Genomic DNA, 16,861 nt, shown 5'->3' with positions numbered 1-16,861 from the left:
GTGTGCGATGTATCGCCATCGATAATACGATCAGTGACGTTCTATATGAGAAGTGTGCGATGTATCACCATCGATAATACGATCAGTGACATTCTATATGAGAAGTGTGTGATGTATCGCTATCGATAATACGATCAGTGACGTTCTATATGAGAAGTGTGTGATGTATCGCCATCGATAATACGATCAGTGACATTCTATATGAGAAGTGTACGATGTATCGCTAATACGATCAGTGACATTCTATATGAGAAGTGTGTGATGTATCGCTATCGATAATACGATCAGTGACATTCTATATGAGAAGTGTGTGATGTATCGCTATCGATAATACGATCAGTGACATTCTATATGAGAAGTGTGCGATGTATCGCCATCGATAATACGATCAGTGACATTCTATATGAGAAGTGTGCGATGTATCGCCATCGATAATACGATCAGTGACATTCTATATGAGAAGTGTGCGATGTATCGCCATCGATAATACGATCAGTGACATTCTATATGAGAAGTGTGCGATGTATCGCCATCGATAATACGATCAGTGACATTCTATATGAGAAGTGTGCGATGTATCGCCATCGATAATACGATCAGTGACATTCTATATGAGAAGTGTACGATGTATCACCATCGATAATACGATCAGTGACATTCTATATGAGAAGTGTGTGATGTATCGCCATCGATAATACGATCAGTGACATTCTATATGAGAAGTGTGTGATGTATCGCCATCGATAATACGATCAGTGACGTTCTATATGAGAAGTGTGTGATGTATCACCATCGATAATACGATCAGTGACATTCTATATGAGAAGTGTGTGATGTATCGCCATCGATAATACGATCAGTGACATTCTATATGAGAAGTGTGTGATGTATCGCCATCGATAATACGATCAGTGACATTCTATATGAGAAGTGTGTGATGTATCACCATCGATAATACGATCAGTGACATTCTATATGAGAAGTGTACGATGTATCGCTATCGATAATACAATCAGTGACATTCTATATGAGAAGTGTGTGATGTATCGCTATCGATAATACGATCAGTGACATTCTATATGAGAAGTGTACGATGTATCGCCATCGATAATACGATCAGTGACATTCTATATGAGAGGTGTGTGATGTATTGCCATCGATAATACGATCAGTGACATTCTATATGAGAAGTGTGCGATGTATCGCCATCGATAATACGATCAGTGACATTCTATATGAGAGGTGTGTGATGTATCGCCATCGATAATACGATCAGTGACATTCTATATGAGAAGTGTGCGATGTATCGCCATCTATAATATGATCAGTGACATTCTATATGAGAAGTGTACGATGTATCGCCATCGATAATACGATCAGTGACATTCTATATGAGAAGTGTACGATGTATCACCATCGATAATACGATCAGTGACATTCTATATGAGAAGTGTGTGATGTATCGCTATCGATAATACGATCAGTGACATTCTATATGAGAAGTGTGCGATGTATCGCCATCAATAATACAATCAGTGACATTCTATATGAGAAGTGTGTGATGTATCGCTATCGATAATACGATCAGTGACATTCTATATGAGAAGTGTGTGATGTATCGCTATCGATAATACGATCAGTGACATTCTATATGAGAAGTGTGTGATGTATCGCCATCAATAATACGATCAGTGACATTCTATATGAGAAGTGTGCGATGTATCGCCATCGATAATACGATCAGTGACATTCTATATGAGAAGTGTGTGATGTATCGCCATCGATAATACGATCAGTGACATTCTATATGAGAAGTGTACGATGTATCACCATCGATAATACGATCAGTGACATTCTATATGAGAAGTGTGCGATGTATCGCCATCGATAATACGATCAGTGACATTCTATATGAGAAGTGTACGATGTATCGCCATCGATAATACGATCAGTGACATTCTATATGAGAAGTGTGTGATGTATCGCCATCGATAATACGATCAGTGACATTCTATATGAGAAGTGTGCGATGTATCGCCATCGATAATACGATCAGTGACATTCTATATGAGAAGTGTACGATGTATCGCCATCGATAATACGATCAGTGACATTCTATATGAGAAGTGTGTGATGTATCGCCATCGATAATACGATCAGTGACATTCTATATGAGAAGTGTGTGATGTATCGCCATCGATAATACGATCAGTGACATTCTATATGAGAAGTGTGTGATGTATCACCATCGATAATACGATCAGTGACATTCTATATGAGAAGTGTACGATGTATCGCCATCGATAATACGATCAGTGACATTCTATATGAGAAGTGTGCGATGTATCGCCATCGATAATACGATCAGTGACATTCTATATGAGAAGTGTGTGATGTATCGCCATCGATAATACGATCAGTGACATTCTATATGAGAAGTGTATGATGTATCACCATCGATAATACGATCAGTGACATTCTATATGAGAAGTGTGTGATGTATCGCCATCGATAATACGATCAGTGACTTTCTATATGAGAAGTGTGTGATGTATCGCCATCGATAATACGATCAGTGACGTTCTATATGAGAAGTGTGTGATGTATCGCCATCGATAATACGATCAGTGACGTTCTATATGAGAAGTGTACGATGTATCGCCATCGATAATACGATCAGTGACATTCTATATGAGAAGTGTGTGATGTATCGCCATCGATAATACGATCAGTGACATTCTATATGAGAAGTGTACGATGTATCACCATCGATAATACGATCAGTGACATTCTATATGAGAAGTGTGTGATGTATCGCCATCGATAATACGATCAGTGACATTCTATATGAGAAGTGTGTGATGTATCGCCATCGATAATACGATCAGTGACGTTCTATATGAGAAGTGTGTGATGTATCGCCATCGATAATACGATCAGTGACATTCTATATGAGAAGTGTGTGATGTATCGCCATCGATAATACGATCAGTGACGTTCTATATGAGAAGTGTGTGATGTATCACCATCGATAATACGATCAGTGACATTCTATATGAGAAGTGTGTGATGTATCGCCATCGATAATACGATCAGTGACATTCTATATGAGAAGTGTGTGATGTATCGCCATCGATAATACGATCAGTGACATTCTATATGAGAAGTGTGTGATGTATCACCATCGATAATACGATCAGTGACATTCTATATGAGAAGTGTGTGATGTATCGCCATCGATAATACGATCAGTGACATTCTATATGAGAAGTGTGTGATGTATCGCTATCGATAATACGATCAGTGACATTCTGTATGAGAAGTGTACGATGTATCGCTATCGATAATACGATCAGTGACATTCTATATGAGAAGTGTGCGATGTATCGCCATCGATAATACGATCAGTGACATTCTATATGAGAAGTGTGTGATGTATCACCATCGATAATACGATCAGTGACATTCTATATGAGAAGTGTGCGATGTATCGCCATCAATAATACGATCAGTGACATTCTATATGAGAAGTGTGCGATGTATCGCCATCGATAATACGATCAGTGACATTCTATATGAGAAGTGTGCGATGTATCGCCATCGATAATACGATCAGTGACATTCTATATGAGAAGTGTACGATGTATCGCCATCAATAATACGATCAGTGACATTCTATATGAGAAGTGTGTGATGTATCGCTATCGATAATACGATCAGTGACATTCTATATGAGAAGTGTGCGATGTAACGCCATCGATAATACGATCAGTGACATTCTATATGAGAAGTGTGTGATGTATCACCATCGATAATACGATCAGTGACATTCTATATGAGAAGTGTGCGATGTATCGCTATCGATAATACGATCAGTGACATTCTATATGAGAAGTGTACGATGTATCACCATCGATAATACGATCAGTGACATTCTATATGAGAAGTGTGCGATGTATCGCAATCGATAATACGATCAGTGACATTCTATATGAGAAGTGTGCGATGTATCGCTATCGATAATACGATCAGTGACATTCTATATGAGAAGTGTGCGATGTATCGCCATCGATAATACGATCAGTGACATTCTATATGAGAAGTGTACGATGTATCGCTATCGATAATACGATCAGTGACATTCTATATGAGAAGTGTGTGATGTATCGCCATCGATAATACGATCAGTGACATTCTATATGAGAAGTGTGTGATGTATCGCCATCGATAATACGATCAGTGACATTCTATATGAGAAGTGTACGATGTATCGCTATCGATAATACGATCAGTGACATTCTATATGAGAAGTGTGTGATGTATCGCCATCGATAATACGATCAGTGACATTCTATATGAGAAGTGTGTGATGTATCGCCATCGATAATACGATCAGTGACACTCTATATGAGAAGTGTGTGATGTATCGCCATCGATAATACGATCAGTGACATTCTATATGAGAAGTGTGCGATGTATCGCCATCGATAATACGATCAGTGACATTCTATATGAGAAGTGTGCGATGTATCGCTATCGATAATACGATCAGTGACATTCTATATGAGATGTGTGTGATGTATCACCATCGATAATACGATCAGTGACATTCTATATGAGATGTGTGTGATGTATCACCATCGATAATACGATCAGTGACATTCTATATGAGAAGTGTGCGATGTATCGCTATCGATAATACGATCAGTGACATTCTATATGAGAAGTGTGCGATGTATCGCTATCGATAATACGATCAGTGACATTCTATATGAGAAGTGCGCGATGTATCGCTATCGATAATACGATCAGTGACATTCTATATGAGAAGTGTGCGATGTATCGCTATCGATAATACGATCAGTGACGCTCTATATGAGAAGTGTGTGATGTATCGCTATAGATAATACGATCAGTGACATTCTATATGAGAAGTGTGCGATGTATCGCTATCGATAATACGATCAGTGACATTCTATATGAGAAGTGTGCGATGTATCGCTATCGATAATACGATCAGTGACGCTCTATATGAGAAGTGTGTGATGTATCGCTATCGATAATACGATCAGTGACATTCTATATGAGAAGTGTGCGATGTATCACCATCAATAATACGATCAGTGACATTCTATATGAGAAGTGTGCGATGTATCGCCATCGATAATACGATCAGTGACATTCTATATGAGAAGTGTGTGATGTATCGCCATCGATAATACGATCAGTGACATTCTATATGAGAAGTGTACGATGTATCGCTATCGATAATACGATCAGTGACGTTCTATATGAGAAGTGTGTGATGTATCGCTATCGATAATACGATCAGTGACATTCTATATGAGAAGTGTGCGATGTATCGCCATCGATAATACGATCAGTGACATTCTATATGAGAAGTGTGCGATGTATCGCTATCGATAATACGATCAGTGACGTTCTATATGAGAAGTGTGTGATGTATCGCCATCGATAATACGATCAGTGACATTCTATATGAGAAGTGTACGATGTATCGCCATCGCTAATACGATCAGTGACATTCTATATGAGAAGTGTGTGATGTATCGCTATCGATAATACGATCAGTGACATTCTATATGAGAAGTGTGTGATGTATCGCTATTGATAATACGATCAGTGACATTCTATATGAGAAGTGTGCGATGTATCGCCATCGATAATACGATCAGTGACATTCTATATGAGAAGTGTACGATGTATCGCCATCGATAATACGATCAGTGACATTCTATATGAGAAGTGTGTGATGTATCGCTATCGATAATACGATCAGTGACATTCTATATGAGAAGTGTGCGATGTATCGCCATCGATAATACGATCAGTGACATTCTATATGAGAAGTGTACGATGTATCGCCATCGATAATACGATCAGTGACATTCTATATGAGAAGTGTGTGATGTATCGCCATCGATAATACGATCAGTGACATTCTATATGAGAAGTGTGCGATGTATCGCCATCGATAATACGATCAGTGACATTCTATATGAGAAGTGTGCGATGTATCGCCATCGATAATACGATCAGTGACATTCTATATGAGAAGTGTGCGATGTATCGCCATCGATAATACGATCAGTGACATTCTATATGAGAAGTGTACGATGTATCGCCATCGATAATACGATCAGTGACATTCTATATGAGAAGTGTGTGATGTATCGCCATCGATAATACGATCAGTGACATTCTATATGAGAAGTGTACGATGTATCACCATCGATAATACGATCAGTGACATTCTATATGAGAAGTGTGTGATGTATCGCCATCGATAATACGATCAGTGACATTCTATATGAGAAGTGTGCGATGTATCGCCATCGATAATACGATCAGTGACATTCTATATGAGAAGTGTACGATGTATCACCATCGATAATACGATCAGTGACGTTCTATATGAGAAGTGTGTGATGTATCACCATCGATAATACGATCAGTGACATTCTATATGAGAAGTGTGTGATGTATCGCCATCGATAATATGATCAGTGACATTCTATATGAGAAGTGTGTGATGTATCGCCATCGATAATACGATCAGTGACGTTCTATATGAGAAGTGTGTGATGTATCACCATCGATAATACGATCAGTGACATTCTATATGAGAAGTGTGTGATGTATCGCCATCGATAATACGATCAGTGACATTCTATATGAGAAGTGTGTGATGTATCGCCATCGATAATACGATCAGTGACATTCTATATGAGAAGTGTGTGATGTATCACCATCGATAATACGATCAGTGACATTCTATATGAGAAGTGTACGATGTATCGCTATCGATAATACGATCAGTGACATTCTATATGAGAAGTGTGTGATGTATCGCCATCGATAATACGATCAGTGACATTCTATATGAGAAGTGTGTGATGTATCGCCATCGATAATACGATCAGTGACATTCTATATGAGAAGTGTGTGATGTATCGCTATCGATAATACGATCAGTGACATTCTATATGAGAAGTGTACGATGTATCGCTATCGATAATACGATCAGTGACATTCTATATGAGAAGTGTACGATGTATCACCATCGATAATACGATCAGTGACATTCTATATGAGAAGTGTGCGATGTATCGCCATCGATAATACGATCAGTGACATTCTATATGAGAAGTGTGTGATGTATCGCCATCAATAATACGATCAGTGACATTCTATATGAGAAGTGTGCGATGTATCGCCATCGATAATACGATCAGTGACATTCTATATGAGAAGTGTGTGATGTATCGCCATCAATAATACGATCAGTGACATTCTATATGAGAAGTGTACGATGTATCGCCATCAATAATACGATCAGTGATATTCTATATGAGAAGTGTACGATGTTTCGCTATCGATAATACGATCAGTGACATTCTATATGAGAAGTGTGCGATGTATCGCCATCGATAATACGATCAGTGACATTCTATATGAGAAGTGTACGATGTATCGCTATCGATAATACGATCAGTGACATTCTATATGAGAAGTGTGCGATGTATCACCATCGATAATACGATCAGTGACGCTCTATATGAGAAGTGTGCGATGTATCACCATCGATAATACGATCAGTGACATTCTATATGAGAAGTGTGCGATGTATCGCCATCGATAATACGATCAGTGACATTCTATATGAGAAGTGTACGATGTATCGCTATCGATAATACGATCAGTGACATTCTATATGAGAAGTGTGCGATGTATCACCATCGATAATACGATCAGTGACGCTCTATATGAGAAGTGTGCGATGTATCACCATCGATAATACGATCAGTGACATTCTATATGAGAAGTGTACGATGTATCGCCATCGATAATACGATCAGTGACATTCTATATGAGAAGTGTGCGATGTATCGCTATCGATAATACGATCAGTGACGTTCTATATGAGAAGTGTGTGATGTATCGCCATCGATAATACGATCAGTGACATTCTATATGAGAAGTGTGCGATGTATCGCTATCGATAATACGATCAGTGACGTTCTATATGAGAAGTGTGTGATGTATCGCCATCGATAATACGATCAGTGACATTCTATATGAGAAGTGTACGATGTATCGCCATCGCTAATACGATCAGTGACATTCTATATGAGAAGTGTGTGATGTATCGCTATCGATAATACGATCAGTGACATTCTATATGAGAAGTGTGTGATGTATCGCTATTGATAATACGATCAGTGACATTCTATATGAGAAGTGTGCGATGTATCGCCATCGATAATACGATCAGTGACATTCTATATGAGAAGTGTACGATGTATCGCCATCGATAATACGATCAGTGACATTCTATATGAGAAGTGTGTGATGTATCGCTATCGATAATACGATCAGTGACATTCTATATGAGAAGTGTGCGATGTATCGCCATCGATAATACGATCAGTGACATTCTATATGAGAAGTGTACGATGTATCGCCATCGATAATACGATCAGTGACATTCTATATGAGAAGTGTGTGATGTATCGCCATCGATAATACGATCAGTGACATTCTATATGAGAAGTGTGCGATGTATCGCCATCGATAATACGATCAGTGACATTCTATATGAGAAGTGTGCGATGTATCGCCATCGATAATACGATCAGTGACATTCTATATGAGAAGTGTGCGATGTATCGCCATCGATAATACGATCAGTGACATTCTATATGAGAAGTGTACGATGTATCGCCATCGATAATACGATCAGTGACATTCTATATGAGAAGTGTGTGATGTATCGCCATCGATAATACGATCAGTGACATTCTATATGAGAAGTGTACGATGTATCACCATCGATAATACGATCAGTGACATTCTATATGAGAAGTGTGTGATGTATCGCCATCGATAATACGATCAGTGACATTCTATATGAGAAGTGTGTGATGTATCGCCATCGATAATACGATCAGTGACGTTCTATATGAGAAGTGTGTGATGTATCACCATCGATAATACGATCAGTGACATTCTATATGAGAAGTGTGTGATGTATCGCCATCGATAATACGATCAGTGACATTCTATATGAGAAGTGTGTGATGTATCGCCATCGATAATACGATCAGTGACATTCTATATGAGAAGTGTGTGATGTATCACCATCGATAATACGATCAGTGACATTCTATATGAGAAGTGTACGATGTATCGCTATCGATAATACGATCAGTGACATTCTATATGAGAAGTGTGTGATGTATCGCCATCGATAATACGATCAGTGACATTCTATATGAGAAGTGTGTGATGTATCGCCATCGATAATACGATCAGTGACATTCTATATGAGAAGTGTGTGATGTATCGCTATCGATAATACGATCAGTGACATTCTATATGAGAAGTGTACGATGTATCGCTATCGATAATACGATCAGTGACATTCTATATGAGAAGTGTACGATGTATCACCATCGATAATACGATCAGTGACATTCTATATGAGAAGTGTGCGATGTATCGCCATCGATAATACGATCAGTGACATTCTATATGAGAAGTGTGTGATGTATCGCCATCAATAATACGATCAGTGACATTCTATATGAGAAGTGTGCGATGTATCGCCATCGATAATACGATCAGTGACATTCTATATGAGAAGTGTGTGATGTATCGCCATCAATAATACGATCAGTGACATTCTATATGAGAAGTGTACGATGTATCGCTATCGATAATACGATCAGTGACATTCTATATGAGAAGTGTGCGATGTATCGCCATCGATAATACGATCAGTGACATTCTATATGAGAAGTGTGTGATGTATCGCCATCAATAATACGATCAGTGACATTCTATATGAGAAGTGTACGATGTATCGCTATCGATAATACGATCAGTGACATTCTATATGAGAAGTGTGCGATGTATCGCCATCGATAATACGATCAGTGACATTCTATATGAGAAGTGTGTGATGTATCGCCATCAATAATACGATCAGTGACATTCTATATGAGAAGTGTGTGATGTATCGCTATCGATAATACGATCAGTGACACTCTATATGAGAAGTGTGTGATGTATCGCCATCAATAATACGATCAGTGACATTCTATATGAGAAGTGCGCGATGTATCGCCATCGATAATACGATCAGTGACATTCTATATGAGAAGTGTGCGATGTATCACCATCGATAATACGATCAGTGACGCTCTATATGAGAAGTGTGCGATGTATCACCATCGATAATACGATCAGTGACATTCTATATGAGAAGTGTGCGATGTATCACCATCGATAATACGATCAGTGACATTCTATATGAGAAGTGTGTGATGTATCGCCATCGATAATACGATCAGTGACATTCTATATGAGAAGTGTACGATGTATCACCATCGATAATACGATCAGTGACATTCTATATGAGAAGTGTGTGATGTATCTCCATCGATAATACGATCAGTGACGTTATATATGAGAAGTGTGCGATGTATCGCCATCAATAATACGATCAGTGACATTCTATATGAGAAGTGTGCGATGTATCGCTATCGATAATACGATCAGTGACATTCTATATGAGAAGTGTACGATGTATCACCATCGATAATACGATCAGTGACATTCTATATGAGAAGTGTGCGATGTATCGCCATCGATAATACGATCAGTGACATTCTATATGAGAAGTGTGCGATGTATCGCCATCGATAATACGATCAGTGACGTTCTATATGAGAAGTGTGTGATGTATCGCTATCGATAATACGATCAGTGACATTCTATATGAGAAGCGTGATGTATCGCTATCGATAATACGATCAGTGACATTCTATATGAGAAGTGTGCGATGTATCGCTATCGATAATACGATCAGTGACATTCTATATGAGAAGTGCGCGATGTATCGCTATCGATAATACGATCAGTGACATTCTATATGAGAAGTGTGCGATGTATCGCTATCGATAATACGATCAGTGACGCTCTATATGAGAAGTGTGTGATGTATCGCTATCGATAATACGATCAGTGACATTCTATATGAGAAGTGTGCGATGTATCGCTATCGATAATACGATCAGTGACATTCTATATGAGAAGTGTACGATGTATCACCATCGATAATACGATCAGTGACATTCTATATGAGAAGTGTGCGATGTATCGCTATCGATAATACGATCAGTGACATTCTATATGAGAAGTGTGCGATGTATCGCCATCGATAATACGATCAGTGACGCTCTATATGAGAAGTGTGTGATGTATCGCCATCGATAATACGATCAGTGACATTCTATATGAGAAGTGTGCGATGTATCGCTATCGATAATACGATCAGTGACGCTCTATATGAGAAGTGTGTGATGTATCGCTATCGATAATACGATCAGTGACATTCTATATGAGAAGTGTGTGATGTATCGCCATCGATAATACGATCAGTGACATTCTATATGAGAAGTGTGTGATGTATCACCATCAATAATACGATCAGTGACATTCTATATGAGAAGTGTGCGATGTATCGCTATCGATAATACGATCAGTGACATTCTATATGAGAAGTGTGCGATGTATCGCTATCGATAATACGATCAGTGACATTCTATATGAGAAGTGTGCGATGTATCGCTATCGATAATACGATCAGTGACATTCTATATGAGAAGTGTGTGATGTATCGCTATCGATAATACGATCAGTGACATTCTATATGAGAAGTGTGTGATGTATCGCTATCGATAATACGATCAGTGACATTCTATATGAGAAGTGTGCGATGTATCGCTATCGATAATACGATCAGTGACATTCTATATGAGAAGTGTGTGATGTATCGCCATCGATAATACGATCAGTGACATTCTATATGAGAAGTGTGCGATGTATCGCTATCGATAATACGATCAGTGACGCTCTATATGAGAAGTGTGTGATGTATCGCTATCGATAATACGATCAGTGACATTCTATATGAGAAGTGTGTGATGTATCGCCATCGATAATACGATCAGTGACATTCTATATGAGAAGTGTGTGATGTATCACCATCAATAATACGATCAGTGACATTCTATATGAGAAGTGTGCGATGTATCGCTATCGATAATACGATCAGTGACATTCTATATGAGAAGTGTGCGATGTATCGCTATCGATAATACGATCAGTGACATTCTATATGAGAAGTGTGCGATGTATCGCTATCGATAATACGATCAGTGACATTCTATATGAGAAGTGTGTGATGTATCGCTATCGATAATACGATCAGTGACATTCTATATGAGAAGTGTGTGATGTATCGCTATCGATAATACGATCAGTGACATTCTATATGAGAAGTGTGCGATGTATCGCTATCGATAATACGATCAGTGACATTCTATATGAGAAGTGTGTGATGTATCACCATCGATAATACGATCAGTGACATTCTATATGAGAAGTGTGTGATGTATCGCTATCGATAATACGATCAGTGACATTCTATATGAGAAGTGTGCGATGTATCGCCATCGATAATACGATCAGTGACATTCTATGAGAAGTGTACGATGTATCTGAACACTATATACTGTGTACTACTTGCTGTATACTATATACTGTGTACTGTTCGATATATACGGTACTATATACTGTATATGACTTTACATATAAGCGGTGAGTTCTCTTAAAAACATTCTATCATGTATACTTTATGCTATATACTGTGTACTGCTCACTGTATACTATATACTGTGTACTGCTCACTGGATACTATATACTGTATACTGTGTACTGCTCGCTGTATACTATATATTGTATAATGTGTACTGCTCGCTGTATACTATATACTCTGTACTGCTCACTATATACCATATACCATATTCTGTGCACTGCTTGCTGTATCCTACAGTATATACTCTGCACTGCTTGCTGTTTACTATATTGCTCACTGTATAATATTTTGCTCGCTGTATACTCTGCTCGCTGTATACTATATAGTATGTATTGCTCGCTGTATACTATATACTATGTATTGCTAGCTCTATACTCTGCTTTCTGTATACTCTGTTCCCTGTATATCATATACCATATTCTGTGCACTGCTCGCTGTATATTATGTAGTCTCAACTGCTTGCTGTATACTAATTTGCTCGCTGTATACTCTGCTCGCTGAATACTATATATATGTATTGCTTGCTGTATATTCTGCTCACTGTATATGCTGCTCGCTGTATACTATATACTATGTATTGCATGCTGTATATTATATACTATGTATTGCTAGCTGTACACTCTGCTCGCTGTATACTATATACTTTGCACTGCTCGCTATATACTATACACCGTGTTCTGTGCACTGCTTGCTATATACTATACACCGTGTTCTGTGCACTGCTTGCTATATACTATACACCGTGTTCTGTGCACTGCTCGCTGTATACTATACACCGTGTTCTGTGCACTGCTCGCTATATACTATACACCGTGTTCTGTGCACTGCTTGCTATATACTATACACCGTGTTCTGTGCACTGCTTGCTATATACTATACACCGTGTTCTGTGCACTGCTCGCTGTATACTATACACCGTGTTCTGTGCACTGCTCGCTATATACTATACACCGTGTTCTGTGCACTGCTCGCTGTATACTATACACCATGTTCTTTGCACTGCTCGCTGTATATTATATACTTTGCACTGCTCGCCGTATACCATACACCGTGTTCTGTGCACTGCTCACTGTATACTATGTACTTTGCACTCCTCGCTATATACCATACACTGTGTTCTGTGCACTGCTCGCTGTATACCATACACCGTGTTCTGTGCACTGCTCGCTGTATACCATACACCGTGTTCTGTGCACTGCTCGCTGTATACCATACACCGTGTTCTGTGCACTGCTCGCTGTATACCATACACCGTGTTCTGTGCACTGCTCGCTGTATACTACATACTTTGCACTGCTCGCTGTATACTATACACCGTGTTCTGTGCACTGCTCGCTGTATACTATACACCGTGTTCTGTGCACTGCTCGCTATATACTATACACCGTGTTCTGTGCACTGCTCGCTGTATACTATACACCATGTTCTTTGCACTGCTCGCTGTATATTATATACTTTGCACTGCTCGCCGTATACCATACACCGTGTTCTGTGCACTGCTCACTGTATACTATGTACTTTGCACTCCTCGCTATATACCATACAATGTGTTCTGTGCACTGCTCGCTGTATACCATACACCGTGTTCTGTGCACTGCTCGCTGTATACCATACACCGTGTTCTGTGCACTGCTCGCTGTATACTACATACTTTGCACTGCTCGCTGTATACTATACACCGTGTTCTGTGCACTGCTCGCTGTATACTATACACCGTGTTCTGTGCACTGCTCGCTGTATACTATACACTGTGTTCTGTGCACTGCTCGCTGTATATTATATACTTTACACTGCTCGCCGTATACCATACACCGTGTTCTGTGCACTGCTCGCTGTATATTATATACTTTACACTGCTCGCCGTATACCATACACCGTGTTCTGTGCACTGCTCGCTGTATATTATATACTTTACACTGCTCGCCGTATACCATACACCGTGTTCTGTGCACTGCTCGCTGTATACCATACACCGTGTTCTGTGCACTGCTCGCTGTGTACTATATACTTTGCACTCCTCGCTATATACCATACACCGTGTTCTGTGCACTGCTCGCTGTATACTATATACGTTGCACTGCTTGCTGTATTCCATATACCGTGTTCTGTGCACTGTTCGCTGTATATTATATACTTTGCACTGCTTGCAGTATACCATACACCGTGTTCTGTGCACTGCTCGCTGTATACTATGTACTTTGCACTCCTCGCTATATACCATACATCGTGTTCTGTGCACTGCTCGCTATATACCATACACCGTGTTCTGTGCACTGCTCGCTGTATACTATACACCGTGTTCTGTGCACTGCTCGCTGTATACTATACACCGTGTTCTGTGCACTGCTCGCTGTATACTATATACTTTGCACTCCTCGCTATATACCATACACCGTGTTCTATGCACTGCTCGCTGTATACTATATACTTTGCACTCCTCGCTATATACCATACACCGTGTTCTGTGCACTGCTCGTTGTATACTATATACTTTGCACTCCTCGCTATATACCATACACCGTGTTCTGTACACTGCTCGCTGTATACTACATACTTTGCACTCCTCGCTGTATACCATACACCGTGTTCTGTGCACTGCTCGCTGTATACTACATACTTTGCACTCCTCGCTGTATACCATACACCGTGTTCTGTGCACTGCTCGCTGTATACTACATACTTTGCACTCCTCGCTGTATACCATACACCGTGTTCTGTGCACTGCTCGCTGTATACTACATACTTTGCACTCCTCGCTATATACCATACACCGTGTTCTGTGCACTGCTCGCTGTATACTACATACTTTGCACTCCTCGCTGTATACCATACACCGTGTTCTGTGCACTGCTCGCTGTATACTACATACTTTGCACTCCTCGCTGTATACCATACACCGTGTTCTGTGCACTGCTCGCTGTATACTACATACTTTGCACTCCTCGCTATATACCATACACCGTGTTCTGTGCACTTGTACCTTGTTCTTGGTCATGTTTATCCCGATGATGAACAGCAGCTCGGCTATGAACAGCGCACAGCACAGATTCTTGTGAATTGTCGTCCTTGTACTCTGGATTTCACTGAAGAAGAAGAAGGTGAAGATGCAGAGGGAGAGACAGATGAGGGAGATGATGATCCCCAGCTGGGTGATCCGTGTGAGGACGCTGTGATGAGTGGCCACCTAGAGGAGACAAACACACCGAATAAACAGGATGAGGACGCGCCGCGTCGGTGATCTGACCCGGATCTAACTATTGACAGCAATGTATAATTAGCACAGGTGTACGGCACACGGCTGGGAATACACAATGGGCTGTGCAGTGCTATGTGCTATGATACCGAGCACTGACGTTCTGCCTGCGGAGCTCCAGCATTGTATCTACACCTCCCAACATGTGCTGAAAGCCTATATACCCAACATACAACATGGCGTATATAGGCACACAGTGAGGAATGTCCTCCATAGGCTCCCAATGTATGAAAACATATAAAAGTGCAACATGAGGGTGAAATCAGGGAGTGGTAAGGCAATGTGGCATTAGTCCAGCAGAGGAAAGGTGGAGGAACACAAAAACACCTAGGATGGGGTAAAACAGGCACCAGCTTCATGGTCCACAGTCCCTCAATGTACACTGTTTGGCGGCTTTATTTCTGACAGAGTGATGTGTGTGCTTGCTCCTGCACTACAGTGATATCAGCAGAGAGGAGAGAGTGATGTGAGTGCTTGCTCCTGCACTACAGTAATATCAGCAGAGAGGAGAGAGTGATGTGTGTGCTTGCTCCTGCACTACAGTAATATCAGCAGAGAGGAGAGAGTGATGTGAGTGCTTGCTCCTGCACTACAGTGATATCAGCAGAGAGGAGAGAGTGATGTGAGTGCTTGCTCCTGCACTACAGTAATATCAGCAGAGAGGAGAGAGTGATGTGGGTGCTTGCTCCTGCACTACAGTAATATCAGCAGAGAGAGAGAGTGATGTGAGTGCTTGCTCCTGCACTACAGTGATATCAGCAGAGAGAGAGTGATGTGGGTGCTTGCTCCTGCACTACAGTAATATCAGCAGAGAGAGAGTGATGTGGGTGCTTGCTCCTGCACTACAGTAATATCAGCAGAGAGGAGAGAGTGATGTGGGTGCTTGCTCCTACACTACAGTAATATCAGCAGAGAGAGAGAGT

At 40.0% G+C, this 16,861-nt stretch overlaps 1 protein-coding gene across 1 annotated transcript in view; it reads right to left on the bottom strand.

Annotated features, from left to right (window-relative positions):
• Positions 1-16,861, bottom strand: part of ADGRL4 (adhesion G protein-coupled receptor L4) — a 290,259-nt gene that overhangs the window by 104,320 nt on the left and 169,078 nt on the right. Inside the window, exon 11 of the mRNA XM_075320254.1 lies at positions 15,666-15,869. Within this exon, the coding sequence (XP_075176369.1) occupies positions 15,666-15,869 (204 nt within the window). The remainder of the gene's footprint in view (positions 1-15,665; positions 15,870-16,861) is intronic.

The sequence above is a fragment of the Anomaloglossus baeobatrachus genome, chromosome 8 (genome assembly GCF_048569485.1).
Source record: "Anomaloglossus baeobatrachus isolate aAnoBae1 chromosome 8, aAnoBae1.hap1, whole genome shotgun sequence".
In the NCBI taxonomy this organism is placed as follows: Eukaryota; Metazoa; Chordata; class Amphibia; order Anura; family Aromobatidae; genus Anomaloglossus; species Anomaloglossus baeobatrachus.
This window is presented reverse-complemented; position numbering and strand designations above follow the sequence as displayed.